Here is a 22,761-nt window from a genome sequence, read left to right on the forward strand (position 1 = left end):
GCACTGGGCAGGGATTGTGGGTGCCTGGCTGGCAGCATCATAGCCCTACTCACCCCGAGCTGCACTTTTGGGGGTGCAGGGCCTGTGTGGGTGATTAATTACCTGTGTCCTCCACGCTGCCAGGCCAGCCTGCTCCCTGCAGGCTCGGCTCTGAGCCCCTCACCTCTGCCTGCAGCCCTTCCCCTCCGTGCTCATTATCTGGCTCTGCAGAGCCACGTTCTCCTCCTCCCCTGGCTCCTGCTGCCCATGCCAGAGCCACCATCAGTCTCGTCCTGCTGGATGCCACAAAAATGTCCTGATTTGGTGCAGGGGATGTGTGGCTGCAGCTGCTCCAGAGGTGAAGCCCTTTCCTGCTCCTGGCCACTGTGCAGGTACTGCAGGGATGAGCCCAGCCTGGGGGCAGGCAGGGAGGTGGGGGACAGCCGTGGTGTGGATCGTGATGTGATTCAGCAGGTCACTCTCCCCCCTCAGCCTGGATTGTGACACCGCTGTGGCACTTTCCTGTTCCTGGAGTGCTGGCACCTGCCTTGGGGCACAGCAGCCTCCATCTGTGGTTTCTGCCTGGTTTTGGGGTGCTGAGGTGCCCCTGCCTTTGGGTCCCTGAAGGACCGGGAGCCCAGGACCTGTTTGTCTCCGGCTCTGGGCTGGGCGCGGTGGGTGTGAGAGGGGAAGGGCTGCCCGGAACGTGGTGGGAGCGGTGTTGTCCCCCTCCTCCCTTTCCACCAGGGCTCTCTCCCATGACTCGCATCCTCTGCTGCCAGATGGAGGGTGGGGAGCGGGGCCGGGAGCGCTCGCAAAGTGAAGCATCACGGATTCTGCCGGCGGCGTCGCTTCTCCGGGGGATGATTTCCGAGACGGGCCGGGTTCTGCCAGGCCAAATCTCCCGGTGCTGGCGGCCGTCCCTGCGTTTGGCCGCGTGGCATTTCCCCGTCCCACCCAGTCCCGAATGCAGGCGAAAGGTTCCAGCTCTCCTCTCTCTGCAGGAAAAACAACCCCAAACCCCACCGCAGCCCCAGGAAGCCCCGCTCCCTCCGGGCTGACTCATCCGCCAGAGCCGCCCCTTTCCCTGCCCAAACCTTGGCGATCCTGCCTGTCTCAGCTGCAACATCGGTGCCCACCCTGCAGCATCAGGGTGGGGGTACAGAGGTTGCCCCCACCCCTCTCGCTGCCAAGGAGCTGCAGGATGTGGCAGCAGCTCCCTAGGGTGCCGGGCAGCTCCCTGCATGTCCTGGAGGCTCTGCAGCAGCCGGGGGCAGACCTGGCCCCTCTCCCACGCCAGGCCCGTGGGTGCAGCCGCTGGCCCCGGCGTGGGAAGGTCAGCGGAGGCTCCACACGCTGCTCGCACAGCCCGGAGCGTCCTTGGGCCACGCCGCCCTTGTGCCCGAAGGCCGAATCCTCACAGCTTCCTTAGGATGGGGGGGTTGCTGCTGTCTAATGATTAACCCGCCCGTGTTAATCATTCCGGCCGGCAGCCTTTTTCCTCTGGGTTTCCAGCTCTGGAAAATGTTCCTTTTCCGACGCCCTCCCACGCACGTGGCCCCGCAGAGGGAGCGTGGCACAGCTCAGGGAAAACCCTGTGGGGAGGAGCGGGACCTGGCTCGGGGTCTGGCACCGGGATCTGTCCTGGTGGGGCCCCTCGGTCCCGGTTCTGGGGGTGCCTTGCCTGCAGATGTGGGGAGCGTCGCCGCAGCGGCCTCACCCCCAAAATCCCGGCACGAGAGCGAGCGCCGGCGGGCACTGAGCAGGGCGGGGGTTGCAGCCAGCACGACAGAGCTTGTCACGCTGCTCCGGCAGTCCCAGAGCGCCGCGCCGGCCACGCGGCAAACCTTGGCCCGGGGCGCGTTCTCTCGTGGGGAAACTGAGGCACGGATTGGGGAGAGCTGGCAGGTTGGGGAGAGTGGGAACGGGACATGGGAATCTCAGACCGTGCTGCTGGGCTTGGAGATTCCGCTCCTGTGGAGGAGGCACCCGAAGGAGTCAGGCAGGGGGCGGTGGGGGCAGCACGTTGCCCTGGGGGTCCCGGGTGCCTTGGCAGGGGCTCGTTGCCGTGGGCACGGCCTCGCTCAGGGCGGCCTTGGAGGCACTTGGCCCTGCTGGAGGTGGCCCAAAGGCGTGGGGGCCGGAGGGGGTGCCCGTTCTCGTGCTGGGGGTTCCAGCAAAGTCCCCTCCCAGCGTCTCCCGGGCAGGGCCATGACCCGCGAGGGGCAGGGGAGCCTCGGCAGGAAGCGCCTGCCAGCTGGGCTCTACGCCGGCTACAAAGGCGGCCCAGAGAGCCCAGCGGAATGAGGTGGCATCCATCCAGGTTCCCACAGCGGCCCTGGTGCAGAAAATACACCCGGAGCTGATGGCGGTTGCCACAGCGATGGGCCGAGTGCCACGCCGTGGAGGGGGGCACGACCCCGGAGCCGGGTCCCCGGGTGTGCCCGGTGCAGGGCAGCGGGAGCTCCGTGCAGCGCCGGAGCCGGGCGCTGGCAGCGACCAAAGGCTCCTGCCCGGGCTCCCGCTGCCTCCGCCCGCCTTTGATGTGCCGGGACTTCGCCCTTGGTAAAGCTGGGAGGTTCCCAAGCAGCTCCCAGCTGGGTCCTGGCATCCAGCACCCAGGTGCCTGGTGCAAGCCCCCCGCGGGCCCTGGGGCTCCGTAGCCGCTTGGTTCCCTTTGCCCCGCTGCAGTCGGGGCTTGGAGCTCCTGCGGGCTCCCCAGTTCCTGGCAGGGCCGGGAGGAAGCGGCTGCAGCTGGTCCCGGCGCTGGGGCTCTTCCTGGCGGTGCTGGCGCCGGGCTGGGGAGTGGGGTGGGGAGGGAAAGCCGGGGGGCCGCGGCCGCTGCCCTCCGGGATGCCCTGGCATGCGGCAGGGAGGGGTCGGCAGCGCTTCCATCCCCATTCCCTCAAAGGCCACCCCTCCACCGGGTATAAAAGCAGGATTGAGGCTTGGCCTGACACTGGAGTCTCACTTCTGCCAGCACCACCTTGGGTGTCCCCCCTCCCCTCCCCGCGGGACCTCAATGGGGTCATTGTGCGCTGCGGACCCGCAGGGCACGTCCTGAGCAGCTGCTGGGCCTGACCCCGGCTGCCTCCCCCATGTGTCAGCAGCATCGATGGGGGCGCGGGGGTGCCCCCGCAGGATCCCACGCAGGGACGGGTCCCGATCCCCTGCTCGCAGCAGGGGTGGGCAATGGCTTCGCACCGTCCTCGTCCCCCCAGCCAGGCCGTGCCGCCCCCTCCCTGCCCGGGCAGCGCCGGCAGCTGGGCTAATGACGGGGTGTGCCCGCTCGCCCCGGGCTGCGAGCGGCGCGGGAGGCTCCTGCCACCCAGCAAGACGGGGCCAGCCGGGCGCGGAGCTTCGCTGCCGCAGCCGGCGCGGCCACACCTGTGTGGGCTGAGCGGACCCCGCTCCCCCCGGCACCTGCCCGGCCCAACCAGCTCCTTCGCGTCCCGGCCGCCCGCGGACAGGCCGCTGCAGGCAGGGCACCCCCGGGCCAGGCAGGTGCAGGAGGCGGCAGCACCGGGGGAGCTGGGGGCACGCAGGGCACCCGGAGGAGTCGGAGCTCTGGGGGCTGCAGGGGCTCTGAGCCCACTCGTGCCGCCGGGATGTCCCCGTCCCTCCTGTCCCCTTCGCGCTTCCCCACATTGTGTCCCCCGTCCGGTCCCACATCCTGCCTTGGCAGATGGGCCCCGGCTGGCTGCACCCCCTGTGTGCCAGGTAGGGCACCCCAAAGGTGCAGGGTCCTGCCAGGGGGCTGCACAACGCCTCCCCCCAGCTCTTGAAGGCTTCTGGGGGGGTGTGGGAGGGGCAGCAGCTCCTGTGGGCAGGAACCCTCCGGCAGGGACAGATGTGAGGTGCCGCAGCCGCCTGCGGATGTGAGTGGGTGGGTTCTGGGCAGGGCTGCCTCCCGCGGGCCAGCACCGGCCCAGGTGGCCACGCTCTCCGACGGAGCTGAAGGCTCTCCAGGGAGGCCAGGGTTTAATGAGAGGCTGTCGGTGTCCCTGTGATCCTTCCGCCCATTATCTAATCGGAGCAGTGCATTTAGAGGCCACCGTGCAGGTGAGTCACTTCCCCAGCCAGTGCCTCAGTTTCCCCACAGGTCGGGTGCTGGGATAAGCTGAGCCCGGCTCCTCACAGCGTGGCTCGGCGCTGGGGAATGTGGCACAGTGGGTCTGGCCCAGGGCTGGATTCCTCCTTCGGCTCCTTGTGACACACCTGGACCCTGGGCATGGAACCTCCCTTGAGCCCCCCTACCTGGGCATGGGGCCCCGCTCCAGACACAGAACCTGGTGGCACTGGGACATCCCACGCTGGAGAGCCTGGCAGTGCCGGGCAGGGGCACCCACACTCCACACACAGCAGATTCGTGGCACCCAGCCCATGCCGATGCCACACGGAGTCCAGCTCTTTTCCCGGCCAGGATTTCCTGCTGCTGTTCCCAGAATGGGCCGCGGTCTCACATCCGTGGGACGATCCCGCACAGCGGGTGGCCGGGAACCCATCAGCACCGGTGCCAGGCACGGGAGAGGCAGCGGCACCAGCGATGCCCCGGTAACTCCCCGCCCGGTGCCGGGAGGGCCGGGCAGGCGGCTCCACCACCGTAAACAGGAACTGCGGCCGCGGGGGAGCGCAGGGGGCCGGGAAGGGAGGGGGTGGCTGCGCCCATGGCCGGGGTGTGGGAACGTGGGTGTGGGAGCGTGGGTAGGAGCGCAGCACCCAGCGGGGCCGAGCGAGCCCGCGGGAGCGTGTGTGCACACCCGGAGCTCCCACACACGGGGAGCACGCGTGGCTGTGCACAAGCGTGTGCCCCTTCGGGCTGAAGGAGCTGAACTTGTGTGTGAAGGGACAAGGCCAGGAGGAAGTGCCTCCTCCCATCCCCATCCCGCCCGTGTTGGGGTTTCCTGGGGCGCATCCTGCCTGCATGGATTCTGTTCCTCCTTCCCGCTTTTGGGGGTCAAGGAGTGCCAGCCTTGCAGGGGGTGCAGGGACGGCACTGGGCCCACACCAGGGCTGTGTCTGCCCCTCGCCACGCTGGGCTGTGGGGGCTGTCAGCCCCCCGTCAGCTCCCCGAGGTGATGGAGGGTGGAGAGGTGCCCCTCGCTGGCACCCACCCGGGTGAGGTTCCCGCATTCCCGAGGCGGCTCCCAGGGGAGCCGGGGGCAGGCGTGGGGTGGGTGAGTGTGCCAGCACACGGGGCAGCCCGGCGGGACAGCCGCCCCACGCCCGCCTCGCTCCCCGCCGGGCACCGCGATCCCCCGCTGGCATCGCCCCCGGCGCTGGGCACGGGCCCGGCATCCATCCCACACGGTTCTGCCACCCTGCGTGCGTGCATTCCCAGGATCGGGGATGACGCCTCACAGGGTGAGCCCACGGTGAGATCAGAGAGCTGGAGTGCGATGGGAAGGGTTGGGATAGGGTGGGATGGGATTGGATACGGTGGAATGGGGAGTTACTTTCCCTCGGGTTTACAAGGCTGGGTCACCCCAGGAACAAGGTTCAGTGTGTATCCAAGGAGGCTCCTGAAATCCCGAGTCCTTCCCCTCCCCAAGGCTGGCAACCCGCTTAAGCATTTATAATAATAATAATGATAATAACAACAATAATAACACCACCACCAACAGCTGAGCTGTCGGCTGACTCCTGCAGTCTGGATTTAAAACAAACCAAGAAACGTGGCAGCGTCTGGGAAACAGCCACTGGCACTGAGGGAGAGGCGTGGGGGGTCAGGGGGCACGGGAAGTGTGGGGGATCAGGGCTCTGGTGCCTCTCAGTCACAGTGGGCAGGGGGTCTGTGCCCTGGCTGCCCCTTCTCACCTTGATAGGTTTCCTCCCTGCATTTCCAGGGCTCCCCAGGCACAGCAGCTGAGTTCTGCCCTCTTGGGGGGTCTCAGGGGACCGTGAGGGCCGTGCCCAGGGGAGGGTCCTATTGGTGGGCACAAGCTGGCAGCGTGTGCCCGTACTAATGATGGAACCACCAGGACCTCTCCTAACCCAAATTCTGCCATTGACAAAATTGCCACACCAGCACACGGCTGGGGGCAGGATGGGGCCGGAGGGGCACGAGGGCCACAGAGGAAGAGGGGCAGAGGCAGAGCTGGGGCACGGAGCAGGACAGGAGGTGGCCAGGCATGGGGTCCACAGTTTCTCCTGCTCATCCCATCGCAACTCCAGGCTGAAGCAGGGCTGGAGCCCAAAGCTCTGCCTGCCCCCAGCTGAGGGGGCCACAGGGAGGGAGGCAGTGAGGCCGGGGGCTGGAAGCCACTGGGATGAGAGCAGGAGCTGGAGTTCAGCGTCCTGAAGGGGCCCGTGAGCTCAAAGAGCCCAGAATAGCCCTGGCCTCACCGTGGCAGCAGGGCCACGGCCCAGCAGAGCCAAGTATGGCTCCACACCTGGGTGCTGCTAAATCCAGAGGGATTCACCATCCTTCCCGGGCCCGTGGCCAGGTGGGTGAGGGCCTCTGGTGACTCCCCCCAGCCTCAGCCCCCCACGAGAGCTGAGTCACCAAGGGTCTGGCCTGAGCCATCCATTCCCTGCTCACCGTATGCCCAGCCCCAAGGGGGGCTGCCTGAGTTCATTCCAGGGGTGACTTCACCCGTGGGACTCTCCAGGCCCGAGGCCAGGGTGGGGGGCAGAGCCCCACGAGTGTGGGGTGCCCCAGAGCCAGGGCATGGCAAGTAAGGCCAGGCAGGGCCAGTGGCTCCGGCTGCATCGGGCTGGCAGCTGCAGTGTCCCCAGGCTGTGACGCCTGGACAGTCTCTGCCAAAGGCCACCGGGACACGTCCCCGAGAGCTGGGAACACACAGAGCCGGTTGTGTTTCTAAGGACACGCCTGGGTGTTTACAGCCCCGCCAGCGTCACGGGCACGGGCACCGCCGTCCTGCCCAAGGACATCCGCGCCCGCCACGGGGCCGCCCCGAGCCCGGAGGGATGGGGGGACCCCCGGAGGGATGGGGGGACCCCCGGAGGGATGGGGGGCTCCGGCGGGGGTCCGTGCCCGGGGTAGTGCCGGGAGGGTGGAATCAGCAGCTCCTTCCTCAGGGCAGCAGCGGTGGCTCACCTGGGCACGGTCACCGCTGCCACCGTGAGCGGGGCCGAGCCGCTCGGCCCCCGCGGGGCTCAGCGGACCCCCGGGACCCCCAGCCCGGCCCCGCTCCCACCGCTCCCGGTGGGCTGGGCCGGGCGGAGGTGCAGCGGTTCGGCTGCGCCCTCCTGCCGGGGTGTGCCCCGCACGATCCCTCCCGGCCGCTGGCCCCGTGCCCGTGGGAACGCTCCCACTCGCTGCGGCAGCTCCGTGCCAGGCCCCAGCCGGGCACCGCGGGCCTGGGAGTCCCTTGCCAGCCACGCTCCCTTCCCCAGGCGGAGGGCTGAGGGAGGAAAAGGATCCCCGTCCCCGCTTGGGCTGCCCCAGGCTGCAGCCCGGCTCCTTCTGCAGGCACAGAGCGAGAAACGCCCCCTCTCCCTCCTCTGCCCTCCTCTCCCTCCTCTGCCCGCTCCGGAGCCGGAGTCAGCTCTGCCCTAATCCCATGACCCCGCGCCTGCGAGTGGAATGCAGAGACTTACGATAAAAATCCCCCGTTTGCCAAAGCTGTGGAATCAGCCAAGAATTCAGCCCAAAAGGGGCGGGGGGGGGGAGAGGGAGGAGTGGCGGGCAGGGGGTGGAAAGAGAGAGAAAAGAGAAAAGCTGCTGCCCGGGGCTGGTGGGGGATTTCCCCGAAGAAGGAGGGCTGGGAATTCCCTTCCTTCGAGGGAGAAGATTTCCAAGAACCAACCTCCAAAAGATTCGGGGCTCCCAGCTGGAGCTGGGGCGCAAAGGAACCAACACCACGGTCCTGCCCCGGCTCTGCCGTGACACCGGGACGTGTCCCGTGGGAAGTGTCCCGGCAGGACCCGGGTAAGCCCCTCTCCTCCGCCCCGTGCCCGCGCCGCCCTCCCGGCTGCGTGAGCCTCCGCGGGGGCTAATCCCAGGGCCCAGGTTAGCTAAGAGGATTGCAGGAGCTGCGTGTGGCCTGCAGCAGGATTTGTGTAGGTATTTGCTCGTCGGATCGTCTCTCCCCGAGCTGCTCAGCCGTGTGGGGTTTGGAGAACGCTCCCTCTGGAGACGCAGGAGCCTCGGATGCTGTGCAGCAATTATGCCCAAGTCTGCCTGTAATCTTTAACGATTTATTCCCAGGGCGACACAATAAGCTAAACACACAAAATCCAGGCTGCTGGGAATCCTGGGATCTCCCAGCTTGTGTCTCTGGAGGCACCAGATACCTTCAACCATACTGAAATGTGCACACACTTCCTAAAGCACCAGCTCCTGGAGTCATGGGATTGCTGGAGGAGATGAGCTTCCTCCCAGGAAGGAGATGGAGCCATGTGAGGAGGGTGGCGACTGGGAAAGGGGCTCTTCAGGGCTGCCAGGATGTGGGGAGATGCTCTGCCCTCGGGGCATGGCTGCTTTGCCAAAGAACCCAAGCCAGGCTACACTCCCAGTCCTGGCCACAAAGTCCCCTTGTCCCTCCCCACAGATCAAGGGCTGGGAGCTGGCGGCCAGACCCTGCTCCCTGCAGGAGTGGCTCTGGGGTGACACCTTGTCCCCACCATGGCCCCTCGTGGTGCACAAGGCTGAGCTGTGGCAGGGCCAAACCTGTGGCCCTGGCTGTCCCCTCTCCTGGCTGCTCCAGGGCCTCACCCTGCACAGCCAGCTGGGGTTGTGGCCCCCCTAGGGGCGGCTTCGCAGGCCCGGGGAGAACAATGGCGCATCCCTGCCCCGGCCCCTCTCCCAGGGACAACAATGGCAGGAGCCGGAGTCGGAGCCGCCTGAGCTCATCTCCCCCCAGAGCTTGGAGGGGGCTGGGGCGGGCGGGGGGCCGTGGGCTGTGCAACAAAGGCTCCCTCCCAGCCCGGCTCTGTGCCTTGCACCGGGGGCCTCGCTCCCACCCAGCCATCTGCACACACCCCAAGGGAAGCCGGGCGGGAGGGACACGGCAGCAGAATTTTGGGGATTCAGAGAGTCCCCCTTGGCTGCAGCGTCACGGGTTGGGTCTCCCTACTGTGGACTGGCCACCACATCCCCCCCCTCCAGCTGCTTTGTGTCTTGGTGTGCCAGGGCATTGTCTGCGAAGAAGAGACCCAGCAAGGCAGCCTGAGGTCACCAGCGTCTCCCCAGCACCCTCCCTGTGCGCTCGGGGCAGCCGCTGGCCCGGGAGGAAGCAGCTTCTCCCCCGTGGCACCCCGGGCATCACGCCCCGGAACTGGTGCCCACCAGCCCGTTCCTCCCTTGCTTTAAAGCCCTGTAGGGTTGGTTAAGTCTTGGCCTTGTTGGGAAGCGGGTGGTTGGGCAGAGGGAATAGGAGGAATGGTCCAGCCTTGTTATTAGACATCAGAGAGTCTCCACGGGCAGCAGCAGCAGCTTTGACGCTTGGCTCCGAAGGAGAATTCAGCCCACCCGTTCCCTGCCCACGGACTGACCGACCCACGGGGCACGCAGAGGGGTAGAGGTGTCCGGTCTGTCCCCTCCCCGCGGTCCGTGGAGGGAAGGTCGTCCCTGCCCTTCCTGGAGCCGCGGCAGAGCCGGGACCCCGGCAGGGGCTGAGACGCCCCCGGTGGGCTGATACCGAGATTAGAGAACGGCGAGTCGGGATCCCGGGAGCGGGATCCGGAAGGAGGGGCTGGGGCCCGTGGTACAGAACTGAGACCCCGGGGCAAAGACCGGGACCCGCCGCGGGAGCAGGTGCGGTACCGCCGGGGCAGGGGCCGTGGCCGTTGCCGGGGCCGTTGCCGAGGCCAGACCGGTCCCTGCCCCCGCCAGGCTCCACCCCGGGCGGTGCGGGATAAAACTTCGGGCACCTCCCCGGCAGCTCCGCGTCAGGGCTGCGCTCGGACCGGCTGCAGCGCTCAGGAGGTGACACCGCACCCACCACCACCTCCCCCCGGGACGTTTCTGGGGTCTCTCTCCCTCTTCCTGCCACCGGAGGCAGCTGAGCTCCCGCCGCGCCGGGATCCGCGGGGCCGTGTTCGGTGAGTAGAGCCGCGCCGGGCTGGTGGGGGCCGGGGTCGGTGTGGGTGGGGGGATCCGCGGACCGGGACCGCACTCTCTCGGTTGCTTTCCCCGGAGCGGGAGGGATGGCCCCACTTCCCCGGAGCTCCCGAGGGGAATCACGGCAGAACCCCTCTTCGGTTGTCCCGGAGCTCTGCTCACCCTCAGAGATCCTCCGTGTCCTCGGTCACCTGGAGCTTTGCCTGCCTCCGGGGAACGGGAGCGGGATCGGTTGTCCCCGCTCCCGCTGTCGGAACCCCGGTGCTCCCACCGCGTCCCTGGGAGCGGCTCCTCGCTCCCAAGACCCGGCGTTCTTTGGGGGGGACGGGGCTGTCCGGGCAGGGGTCTCCATCCCGGTGTGGGAGCAGCGGTTCCGGGGCGCAGCGCGGCCGGGCCGCCCGGTAAGGGCCAGTCGGTGTCTCGGTAAAGCCGGCGCGCCGCCGGTGCGGCCCCCGCGGCCCCCCCGGGCGCAGGAGGCGCCGCGGGACCGGCAGAGGGCGCCCGCGCTTTGCTGACTCATAGCTCCCCCCGCTCCCGGTGCCGGGACGGGGCCCCGGGGCTCCGGGGTGTCCGTTCCACTCCCCGAGAACCGGCAGGCGGGGCTGGGGCCTCTGGGGTGGAGGTTCCAGCTGGCGGATTAGGGGGGCAAGAGCGTGCTTGGGGTGGGTACAGGGGGCTCAACCCCTCACCGGGACAGTTCCCCCGTAGCGGGAACGGCGTCACCGGGAGGGTGACCGGGCGGGTGCGTGCGACCGGGCGGGTGTGACCGGCCGCGGGTGACTGTGCGTGTTCCCCCCCCGCCCTTTCCGCCCCTGTGTCCCGGCGTCACTCGGCTCCGGGGGTTCTAACTCCCGCCCGGCCCCGCGGGCAGTCACCTCCCGCCGCGGCCTCCTCCGGTGCGGGGGCCGTTCACCGCCCCCGCCGAGGCGCTCCGGACCGGCGCCTGCCCGTGTCCCGCGTCCACATCTCCGTGGAGCTAGGGCCTCGCACGCCAGCCCCACCGGCTCCCCGGCATCACCGGAGGGCGGGCGGACCCCCGAGCCCCCCGCGCCCCTTTGTTGTGCGCCGGGATTATGAATGGCTCCAGGCGCGGCGCGAGGGCGCGCGGGAGGCGGGGCCGGGGCGGGGCCCGCGCGGCCGCGTGGGCGGGAGGAATCCGGCCGGGCCGCCCCGCCCACCGGGCCACGTGGGGAACCTGCGCCCGCCTCCCATTGGCCGTCACCGCGGATGTCTGGGCGCTCGGCGAGCTCCCATTGGCCGCGGCCGCCGGAGGAGCCGGAGTGAATGAGGGCGAGGCCCCGCCCCGCGGGACGTTGCTACATTGTAACTTCCCTCCCCCCCGGTGCTCCCACGGCAGCGCGAGCGGCGGCCGGTTCGGCGGGTCCGGCCCCAGAGAAGGGGGAGCGAGGCGGCCTCCCCGCCCCTCGCCGCGGCCTCGGGCCTCACCCCGCCCCCAGACACCCCGCACCGCGAGCACAGAGCGGCGGCGAGGAGAAAGAAAGGAGGCGGCAGGCAGGAGCAGGCAGCGCCGCTTCCACCACCCCCCTCGCTTCCCGCGGCGGCCACCGGAGCGGGGCGAGAACGGGACGTTTTATATTTTTTTATTTTTATATTTATATATATATATATATATATAATTTTTTCCGCTTGGGCTGCGGAGGGCACGGCCGGTGTAGCGCTGCTTGGGGACCCCCCTCCTAGCCGTCCCCCGCCTCCTCCCGGCCCCCGCCCGACGCCTCACCGCGTAACCGGAGCTCCCGGTGGGTCCCGCCGGGCGTGTGGTGCAGCGGGACCGGCTCCGTCCTTTATCCGATCCCCTCGCCGCCCCCCGACACCGACCGCCGCTGCCCCCGCAGGTCGGCGGATGGACCCGCAGCCCGGCGCCAGGAGCTGCAGCCGCGGGGCTCCCGCCTGCGAGGTGGGGCCGCCCGAGCCCCCCATGAACCTCTACATCCACACCACCACCGGCACCCGCTATGAGCTCTCGGTGCCCGCCGAGGAGACGGTGGAGGGGCTGAAGCGACGGCTGTCCCAGCGCCTCAAGGTGCCCAAGGAGCGTCTGGCGCTGCTGCACAAAGAGAGGTACGGCACGGCTCGGTACGGGGGGGGGGGGGCTCGGGAGGCCCGGAGCCCCCAGCCCTCGACGGCGGGGCTGGGCGCGGGGGCGGCCCCCTCGCACCGGGCTCGGCACCGCACAAAGGCTCCGGCCCCCTCCCCCTTCCCGGCCCCATTCCTGTGCGGGGCGGGAGGGGCAGCCCGGGGGGCCGCGGCGGGGGCGAGCGGGGGCCGGGCCGGAGGGAGGGAAGGAGGGAGGGGGGGGCTCCGGGGCGGAGGGAGGGAGGGAGGGGGGCGCCGGGCCGGGCCGGGAGCGCGGCCGCCGCCCCCTCGCCCGGCCCTGCCGGGGCTCCTTTGTGGGCGGCGGGGCCCGGCCGTGCCCCGGCCCTTTGTTCTGGGCTCAGCCCCGGCGGCGGCGCGGCCCGGCTCCCCCTGAGCCCCCAGCGCCGGGGGGGCCTTTGTCTGCCGGGGGCCCAGGCCGAGGGGCTGCGCACCCCCCGCGTGGGGCTGGGCCCGCGTGGGGTCGGGACGGGAGTAACTTGGAGGAAGAGCAGGGGACACACGGGGACACCACATCCATCTGCCGGCACCCGCGGGGTGGAGGGAGCGTGTTCCCGGTGCTGCATCCCCCACCTACGCTGGTCCCAGCTCCTCTCCAGCCGCCCCCCCAGTGGGCAGGTTGCCTGTGCCACGAACCCTGTGCTCCCACCCCCCTCGCAGCTCGGCTCCTCTCTGGCCCCCTCGGCGCTGCCCCGTGAGTTCCCCTGGGGGCCAGCTGAACTGGGGGGTACCGGGGTTCCCTCCTGCCTGTGAACGCTGGGAATTTCTTGAGCTAGGGGTGCTTGAGGGGCTGTTGGTCCCCTGGGAGCAGCCAGACTTGCAGCTGGTGTCCCCCTCTGGTGTGTACCCTCTGGGGGAGCTGCCCGACCTGCACTGACCCTGCTCTTGGCATCTCCTCCCACAGCCGCCTCAGCTCGGGCAAACTGCAGGACCTGGGGGTCGTGGAAGGCAGCAAGCTGACACTGGTGCCCACCGTGGAGGCCGGCTTGATGGTGAGTGGCCTTTTCCTGCTGCTCCCTCCATCCCTCCCACTCGTCCCCGTCTATTATTAAAGCCCCGGGCAAGGATGAGGATGTGATGTGCTGGCAGCCCCGCGGCTTTGCTGCCCCAGCTCTCGCTGAGGAGGCAGCGCTGGGTTGGGCACGGCAGCAGGTTTAGTATTTCACTCCTTTCTCAGGGCTTGTGTAGAAATAGTGGAAGTGACATGTCATCCCTCCCTCCTGCTGCGGACGCCCCCTCCTTTACTGCATTTGTAACGTTAATCCCCCCCCCTCCTCCTTTTTTTTTTCCAGTCCCAGGCGTCCAGGCCAGAACAGTCGGTGATGCAAGCTCTGGAAAGCTTAACTGAAACTCAGGTGAGGGGCTGGATACCGGGGCAGGATGGAGACAAAGGCGGAGGGCGGGGGAAGGAAGGACAGCTGCGGCCTCACTTTGCTTCCCCTCCCAAAAGCTTTGGCGTTGGTGCCTCGCTGAGGTTTCACCTCCAGCAGGGCTGGGAGTGCTGAGGGTGGTGCCCGGGGCGGGCACCGTCACCCGGAGCAGCGCCGGGCTCAGGGAGGTCCCACGCCGGCAGCCCAAACAAGCCGGGAGCGGGGAGGTGAAGTGACTCACTCAAGGTCACGCCGCGGGTTGGTGGCAGAGCCGGGTGGCTCAGGGCCCTGCCCGGGGGTGTGGGGCTGCAGCCCCCTCCAGCTGCCCGCTGTGGGGTGCAGGGAGTGGGCTGCCCCTCTGCCCCATGGCTGTGAGGAATGTAAAGCAGGCTGGCAGCTCGTGGGGCTGTAGAGCCCAGCTTCCCCCCACCAGCACCCAAAGGGGTCCTCCCTCTTTCCTTGGAGCCATCCTTGGGGGCACAGATTGGCCCTGCTGGGGTGTTCTGACCCTCTCCTTGTCCCTTGCTCGGTGGCCTTGTGCTGGGGCACCAGGTGCCAAGGAAGGGGCGTGGAAGGGGCCGAGTGGGCGGCGTTGGTGGGGCTGTGGTTGAATTGCTGTGGAGTTGTTGGAGGGGTGGGGGGGTTCTCACTGTTGGGGGGGGTCTCAGCTGCGGGCTGGAAGCGTTCCCAGGGTGGGAGAGCCGTGGGTGAGCCGTGGGTGCGCGCGCAGCCGCCAGCTCCTGCCGCGAAGGTGGAATTTACCCCCAGCCATGCAGGCCCCACTCCTTTGTTTTCCGTCTCTGTGACTGCTCTGAAACTCTTTCCTTCCTTTTTCTGGCCGATGCTGCCGGCTTTGGTTTTTGAAGGGTTGGGTTTTTGAGCGTTTTTATAAGCTGCCTTGCTGAATTCTGGGAAGGGGCTGAGCCCCATGTGGTGCCAGGGCTGGTGGGGCACTGCTGTGCCCCCCCCTTGCCCCGGGACGTGGCAAGGGCCAGGCTGCCCTGCCTGCAGGCACCCGGAGTGCCCTTGGCTGCCCGGGGTGACCTTGACTTTTGGGACCTGGTTTAACCCCATGTGGGGGCTGGGGGGGTCAGCTTGGACTGGAGCCCTAGTGGATCCCCAGTGCCAGACGCTGCTGGGGTCCCATGGAGGTGCTGCCCATCCCAGCTGGGGTGCAGAGCTGTGGGACGGGGGGCTGCTTCTCGCAGCCTGGCCTGGCAGGTCACTCTGCACGTCCTGGCCTCAGGGCTGCAGGTATTTCTGATGGGGCTGAGCAGCTCTTCTCTGGTGTGGGCAGCCAGGAACCTGTGGGGCTCCTTCACAGGGCTGTGGCCCCTCCAGACCCAGCACAGTGAGCGAAGGAGGGTGGGTGGGCTACGGTCTGGCAGCGGCTGCGGGAAGCTGCTCTGCACCTCCCTGCCCACCGCAGGTTCCTCCGGTTGGTGATTCAGGAAGCCAGGGCTGAGCAGGAGGAACCGCCAGCACCTGGGGGGCGGCGGAGGGGGGGCAGGAAACCACTCCTCCCATTCATGCTTTGCTGGGCTCTGCCTGCGTCACGCAGCCTCCGGAGCACGGGGAGAGCTGAGCCGCTTCCTCTGGGGGTGGGAGGGGGGGCCGGGGCGCTGCCACCCCCTTCCCAGCCTTTGGGGAAGTGACTGTTGGGCACGGGGGCTTCCTGGAAATTGCTCTCGCACTTCCTTCCTCCCCACATGGCTGCCCCCCCACTTTCCAGGGATAAGCACGCGTTGGGTCCCACTGCTGGCTCTTCCTTCCCCCAGTCCTTCTACCCAGCAGGGCTGAGGGGGAGGAACAGAGGAGGGGGATGACACATCCTGCTCTTCCAGGGCTGGGGGAATGTGGCCAGGGGGCTCTGTCCCTCTGCCCCCCTTGGCACGGACAAACCCCTGGGCACCAGCACAGGTGGCTGGATGTGGGGGCCCAGCTGTGCCCAGCTGGAGACCCTGTAGGGGCTTGGGGGGGGCATTTCCTGCTCCCACTCCTCATCCTTGCTTTAGCCTTGCCTTTTGCCAACTGGATCTGCCAGGACGATTCCCTTGTGCCTGTTTGGGGGGTGCTGCCCTCCCCACCGGGGCTCGCTGGGGGCAGCCCCCCTCTCTGCCAGCCCGGAGCGGGGGGCTCGGGGGTGTGCGGTGCCGGGGGCCGGGGTGACGCGGGGCCAGGCGTCGGAGCACGGCGGGAATGCCGCGTTCCTTCTCTGAGTCATCCACGTTTCTGAGAAGCAGCTGGGAGACACTTGCCCCATCCCTGCGGGCCCCGAGCCCGGTACAGCGCAGCTGAGCCCCCCGGGGCTCGGCGGAGTCCCAGGGGACCCCTGAGTGCGGGGCTTTGGGGGGCTCAGCGGCTCCAGCCCCGCCGGCGAGGCTGTCCCGGCCCCCGCGGCGGAGCCGGCTGGGAGGGACGGGGTCCTCCCGGCGTGGGCGGCCGAGCGGGCGGCTGGGTGGGACGTGTTTGCATTGGAGCGGGCTGGTTTCGCCGGGAGGGGAGAAGGTTGGCAGCGGCGTGGGGGCGGGTGCTGCGAGCCCCGGGGCTGGGGCGCCGCGGGGACCGGGCGGGCTCCGTGCCACGGCCCAGCCCTGGGGGGGATGCGGGACCCCGGTGCGTGGGGATGGAGTGGGGGGTGTTGGTGCTGTTGGGAAGCGTCGGCAGCGCGGGGCTGGCAGGGTTGGGGTGCTCTGGTTTCTCCCGGCGCTGGCGAGGGGTCAGGCAGGGCAGGGGTGAGTCAGAGGGAGCGGGAGGCGGCCGTGGGGCCGGCTGACGTCAGGGGGCCCCGGGGAGCTGCGTGGGGCTCCCCTGGGTACACCTGGGTGCAGGGCAGGAGCTGGGATGGGGCTGTGAAAGAGCCCAGTGGGAGCAGGACCCCTTCCCACACTTTGGTGAGTGGTGCCCGGAGGTGGTCTTGGGGGTCTCTGTGTGAAATGTACCCTCTCCAGTGCCTCAGAGAGCAGCAGCAGGGCTGGGGTGGCCCAGCAGCCCTGGAGGACTCCATGCAAGGGCCAGAGGTGGCCAGAGCTGGGATGGGACTAAGCGGTGAGGATGGGGCTGCCAGACTGGCATTAGGCCATCCGGGCTGCTATGGGAAGAAAAACTCTGGCAGGATGGGGGCTGGAGCGACGCCTTCCCTCGGCCGGGCGCTCTGTGCGCGCACACGCGTGTGCACACGCGTGTCCATGTGCGCACCCGCCGTCCTCTCCCGCCCCCTTGCCCCGTAACCTCCGTGTCCAGAGCTGCAGCGTCTCCTTCCCGCCCACCCCTTCCTCTGCAGCCTCCGCCTGACACGCTCGGGGCTTTGCTGCTGGTATTTTTAAAGCTGCTTTTCCCACGGCTTCTCAGAACCGGCCTCCGCGGCAGCGGGGCGTGGGGGAGCGGGGCCGGGGCTGGGGGGGCCCCGCTCTGCAGGGCCGGGGACAGGGGCTGCTGGGCCCCCGCTCGGTGGCTGCACCCCAAAGGTGCCATGGGATGTGGGTGGGTGATGTCGGGAGCTGCACGTGGCAGGCTGGGAAAGCTGTGTGTGCCCTGGAATAGTGAGGGGGTGCTCAGTGAAGGGGGGGCATCGTCCCCATTAGCCCATCCGGGCTGGCAGGGGTGAGAGGCACAGCCCCCCTGCAGCACACGTGAGGGCAAGGGGGGGTTCACGGTGGCTCGTGGCTGTCCCAGCCCCCCTAGAACGTGGGGCAGTGCTCGGGGGGGCTCCCCTGTTCCCTGCCACAGCTGCCAAGTGATTTATGCGACCGGGGGGAGGCTGAGGGGTCCGAGCTGGGGGGTGGCAGGTGTTGGGCATTGGGGGCCCCCCACAGCTGCAGCCTGGGGAGGGTCAAGCCCTGGCTCTTGTCTCCAGGCTGCAGCTGCTCCATCACCTGCCAGAGCCTCCGGGCTGGGCAGGGCCCGTCCCCCACCCCCAGCTGCCCTGAGGGAGGGGAGGAGGGCAGGTGGGGGCTGCACTGCCTGAGTCACTGTGGTGGGCACCCAGCATGTCCTCACCTGCCCCCTCCTCTTCTCCCTGTGCCAGCAGGGCGCCCCGGGGGTGGGACAGCCTCCCGCTGGCCGGAGCAGCAGCGCTGGCCCTTGGCCGAGCGTCCGGCTCTGGGCAGTGCCAGCTGCAGCCCCTGCCCGTCCCTGCCTGCCCGGATCCGTGCTGGGGAGGGCAGCCAGGCAGGCACGGCCACTCCGTGGTGGGGAATAAAGGGCAGGAAGGGCAGGAGGAAGAAAAATACCCCCCGGCACCATCAGCTGACGGAGTTGGCACCGGGCTGGGGTCGCGTGGGGACGGCAGCTGGGCTCGTCTGCCAGCCTGGCACTGCTGCCCCAGTGACCCATCCCTTATGGCCAAGGGAAACCTGTAGGGGCGACCGCCATCCCCTGCTCAGCACCAGGGGGGCAACCACCACCCCATTGCTCGTGCCACGGCTGATGAGGATCCCTTTTCTCCTCAGGTCAACGACTTCTTGTCGGGCCGGTCCCCGCTGACCCTGGCCCTGCGCGTGGGTGACCACATGATGTTCGTGCAGCTGCAGCTGGCGGCTCAGCAGAGCACTGGGCAGCTCCAGCACCGGCACCTCATCGCCAGCCGCGGCGAGGCGGGCGCCAGCGCCAGCCCCCACTGCCGGACGCTGCACGGTGCCAGCAGCTCGGGCTTCGCCCGCATCCCCGTGGTGCCCTCCTGCCAGCAGAGCCCGGCCCCCAGCCCCACGCCCACTGCACCGGCCCCCCCCATGTACTGTAACGCCCCTCACGCCGCTCCTGTCACCGCCGGGATGTTCCGGTCGCACGGGGCCAGCACGCAGACGGTGAACAGCAGCGTGGTCTCCTCCTGCTCAGAGGTGAGTCTGGGGGTGCTGTCCTGAGGCCTCTGGGGAAGGAGAGTGAAGCTGTGACTTTGCCAGCTCAGCCATGGTCATGCCCGGCCCTTCCTCAGTTTCCTCGTGTGTGGAAATGGGTTGTCCCCAGTCTGGTGTCCAGAATGTCCCCAGGTCCCAGGGAGGGGCTCGAGGACAGGGTGTAACCCAAGCTCTTACCCTGCCTGTCCTCACACCCTGTCTGTCCCCATGGGTGTGCAGGAGCTGCTGCTGTTGCTTCCCTTTCCCCCTGGCACAGCACAGCATGGCAGGGGGCCTATCGGGTGGTTCCTTGCATGCCAGGAGAACTGGGACTGGTGCCTGCTGCACCCTCTCCCTGTCTGGGCTCTCCTGACCCGGATTTTTGCGGGGTGGCAGCAGGTCGGGAGCAGGGTTGTGTGCCCCACCAGACCCCTACCCTGAGGCTGACCCCATGTTTCTCCCCTCGCAGGTGGACTGTGGCTCCCGCAGCAGCAGCTCCCCGGGCAGCAGCCCGGCCCCCTCGGCCCGATCCCGCAAGCCCGGGGCGGTCATCGAGAGCTTCGTCAACCACGCGCCTGGGGTCTTCTCAGGGACCTTCTCCGGTACGCGCTGCTCCATTTCCCGGGGGGCTCTGGGGGGATGCTGGGGGCTGTGGGTCTGAGGGGGGCTGCTTGTCTCACACCCTCTTCTTCCCCCACTCCAGGCACTTTGCACCCCAACTGCCAGGACAGCAGCGGGCGGCCGCGGCGGGACATTGGCACCATCCTGCAGATCCTCAACGACCTCCTCAGCGCCACGAGACACTACCAGGGCATGCCCCAGTCCCTGACACAGCTCCGCTGCCAGACGCAGTTCTCCTCCTCCTCCTCTTCCTCCTCCTCCTCGCCGCCTGCCTCTCCAGACCTCGCCACCAAAACTACCTCAGAGCCGCTGCCGGCGGCCACCGCCCCCACCCTGCACCCCGTTGTCCAGTGCCAAAGCCAGATCCGGATGTGCAAGCCCAGTGGTGAGTCTGGCTGCCCCCGAGTGGAGTGGAGAGGGGTTGGGGTTTGAGGTTGGCACCTCTTGGGGGTCCCTGGTCCATGGCTGGGATGAGTAGAGAGGGACTGGGAGCTGGATGAGTCAGGAGGCTTGCATGTTGGGGGACAATCAGCACCTCTGGGGACTCGGGGAGGTCCCCCCACCCACCCTGCATTGTCATCTCTCCCAAACCCTGTGGGGACAAAGCATCCCTGCATGGGTGGGGGTGTGGGGGAGTGGCAGGTGGCTGCAGTGTCCATGCTGCCCCCGGAGCTCTGGGCCTGTCCCTGCTGTGTGGGCAGAGGTTTTGGGGTCACGCAGAGGCTCCCTCTTTCCAAGCCCACCTCCTCAGACTGGGGGTGAAGATGGGCCTGGCTGGAGAGCCTGGCCTGGGCCATGGCAGCGGCTCCCCAGCATTTTTGGGTGCACACCTGTGAGCCCTGGGGCCGGAAGGTGTCACAGGCAGTACCAGACCCCCTGTGATTTGCTTAGAGGAAAGAAGTGAAACCACCAGTGCTGGCTCAGCCCCCTCAGGGCTTGCTCTTCCTTCTCTCCAAGCCAGGGGTGGTCCAGGTCCCCATTGAGGGTGGCTCCATGCTGGCTCCTGCTGGTCTGACCGGGCCTTCTAGGGTCACGACCCCTCCCCATCCATCCAGGGGGATAGAGGGGGTGTTGTGGTGGGGACACCACACCCCAAAAAAGGGCTGTAGGCCACTGGGGATCAGCCTGGTGCTGTGGTGGGCGCCCTGTTTTTGGGATATCCGAGGGGCTGTGCCATGACGGGGGGCTCCGTGATCCCCCCAGTACGTGAGTTAGGCGTCCCTCCCATAACCACTTCACCCTTTTCCTTTTGGAGGCCACCTGCTAGTGGGGTGTCCATGTCCCTGTGCCACTGGGGGCTCCCCGCTGGGCTGTGCGTCCCCCCAGCTGTGGATTTGGGAACCCCACCACGACCCATCCTCCTCCATCACAGGGGACACCCTGCCTGTCACAGCGGCGCCCACGTGTCGGTGCCACGCTGGGGTGGCGTGAGCCCCCTGGGCATGGCACGGCAGCCCCCCGTGACCCCCTTTTTTCCCCCCCACCCCGCTTTTGCAGGGGACCGGCTGCGGCAGACGGAGAACCGGGCGACGCGCTGCAAGGTGGAGCGGCTGCAGCTGCTGCTGCAGCAGAAGCGGCTGCGGCGGAAGGCGCGGCGGGACGCCAGGGCTCCGTACCACTGGGTGCCCAACCGCAAGGCCGGCCGCACCAACAGCAACAGCAGCGTCTCCAGCGAGGGCAGCCTGGACCTGGACTTCGAGGACTCGGTCTGGAAGCCGGAGGTCAAGGCCGAGATGAAATCCGAGTTTGTCGTAGCATAGAGAGCCAGGGCCCCGGGGGACTGTGCCGGGGGGTCCCACTCGCCGGCCCCGCTTTGGGGAGGCAGCGCCGGCGGCGCGGGCCGGGGCTCCTCGAGGTTCGCGGGCTCCTGCGACCGGACGCGTGTTGGGGGGAGCCCCTCACCCCCCTGCTCGGTTGGGTTTGGGGCGATGAGGAAGAGCAGTAGGAGCCGCCCCCTCCTCCTTGTAGCCTCCCCAGCCTGGGGGGGGGCTTTGGGGGTATCGAAGCTGCTGCTTTGCTGTGAAGAGGGGCACAGCCGGGTGGGCTCCGGCCCCCCCACCGTGTGCCACCCCAGCCCGGCGCAGGCAGGACGAGATGAAGTGTCTCTCTCTCTCGGAGGTGCTGGAGCCCCCCCCGATTTGGGGGCCGTTTGTTTTCCTTCCCTTCTATATGTAGCATTGCTGGGCTGTGGGGCTGGGCCCCCCCGGGGGGGACACGTGTGCCTGGGCCCCACCGCCGCAGCCCGGGGAGGGGGGACGGGGGTGGGAGGGGGGGCTTTGTTTTTTTTTGCGGGGTGTTAATTTTGTTTGGGGAGGGAGAAGCCAAGGCGCCTTCCCTCCGCGGCCGAGCCCAACTTCCGAGTCCCTGGACTCCTTCCCACCCGCCGCTTGGGTGGTTGGATTTTTTTCTTTTTTAACTTAAAAAAAAAAAAATGAAAAAAAAAAGAAAAAAAAGAGAAAAAAAACCCTGAATAAATAACCCCAAACTTGGTCCCGGCTGCAGGGCCGGTATTTATAGACATTAATGACCCGACTGAGCCAATACTGACATAGTCTTCATAGGCCGTAGGATCCTTTTTCTCGTCCGACTTGGATTTTTTTCCGTCAGGATCTGTGCAAATAGAGCCCCCACGTGATGTGTTTTTTGTCTGTAAAAGTCTTTTTTTTTTTTTTTTTTTTTTGTGTGTGTGTGTGTGTTTTGGGGAAAGGGGGGCGGGGGGGGAAGAGCAAGGCTTTTTCGGTCTTTAATATTTTATTTTTTATTTTTGAAATAAATTTGGGCAGTCTGGATGCAATCGTGTCCGGTGTCGGTGTGGAGACACAGGAGGTGCTTGGGGTGTCAGAGGGACGTGGCACAGCCACAAGTGCCCCGTACCTGTGCACACACCTGCTCAGCACTCCTCACACTTGTGTGTACCTGCAGGAGGAAGGAGGGGAGCGGTGCCCACTCCTCCCTGGCAGGGGAATGGGTCTGGGGTCTCCTTGAGGTGTTTTCAGCACTCTCGGGGTGGCAGACCCCAGCCTCTGGGTGCTCATCTGACTCGGTGCTCCCAGCCTCATCCCACTGGCCACTGCCTGGAGGAGCTGGGCCGGTTGCACCAGCCGGGCTGGCCGTGAGTGCCAGCTCCCTGCCAGCTCCCTGCCAGCTCCCTCCCTCCCTCCTGCGTCACAGCGGGCTGGTTGTGGGGCGTTGGTGGCCGTGAATGTGGCTGTGCCTCAGTTTCCCCACCTGCACTTGCCCCGGGGAAGGTGATGGGGTGGGGTGGCCCTGGGGATGCGTGTTAGCACCATCTCACCCATGCAAACCTCGTCCTGCAGCCCCCAGCGTCCCCGGGAGGAGGCTGGGGGGGTTCGGGGTGTCGGTCGCTGTTGGGGGGACACCCCCGGAGCTGTGCTGTGACACCGACGCGGTGACAGCGTCACCCCCGGGCGCACCTGCGGCGGGGTGAAACCCGACTGGGCGCTGGGCTGTGGAGCTGTTCTGTGGGGAGGAGCAGGAGTGGCTGCCCACGTCCCAGCCTTGTCCCCACACCCCGGCCTTGGGGACAGAGAACAATCCAGAGCTCCGTGGGACCCTCGCACCTCACAGGCGGGATGGGAAGCGAGTGGCTCTTCCCGGTGTGGGCTGGGGGGGCCTGGCCAGACCCTGAACTCTCAGCCGAGCGCTGGAGGAAGCCGGGAGGGAGCGGAAGCAGCTCAGGTTCCTGCGGTGACTTGTGCAGCACCGGGCACCCCGCTCCCCGCTTTGACGTAATTTCGGGTAGAGCAGACCTCGGGCTGCCCCCCCTACAGCCCCTGCCCCCCCCCCCACACAC

The 22,761-nt window shown here is 67.9% G+C and overlaps 1 protein-coding gene across 2 annotated transcripts; it reads left to right on the forward strand.

The window, feature by feature from the left end:
• The first annotated feature begins 9,847 nt into the window (after positions 1–9,847).
• MIDN (midnolin) lies at positions 9,848–21,736 on the forward strand. Of its 2 annotated transcripts, XM_085562193.1 has the most exons (8): positions 9,848–9,987; positions 11,863–12,088; positions 13,026–13,113; positions 13,414–13,476; positions 17,943–18,329; positions 18,796–18,928; positions 19,030–19,332; positions 20,445–21,736. In XM_085562193.1, exons 2-8 carry the CDS (start codon positions 11,871–11,873, stop codon positions 20,705–20,707), a joined length of 1,455 nt encoding a protein of 484 aa, XP_085418319.1. In that variant the 5' UTR covers positions 9,848–9,987; positions 11,863–11,870; the 3' UTR covers positions 20,708–21,736. The 2 variants fall into 2 exon arrangements, with proteins under 2 accessions (XP_085418319.1, XP_031363016.2); XM_031507156.3 differs by lacking the exon at positions 9,848–9,987 and having other exon boundaries at positions 11,239–12,088.
• The last annotated feature ends 1,025 nt before the right edge of the window (positions 21,737–22,761 follow it).

Source organism: Lonchura striata, chromosome 28 (genome assembly GCF_050655825.1).
Source record: "Lonchura striata isolate lonStrDom1 chromosome 28, ASM5065582v1, whole genome shotgun sequence".
Lineage (NCBI taxonomy): Eukaryota > Metazoa > Chordata > Aves > Passeriformes > Estrildidae > Lonchura > Lonchura striata.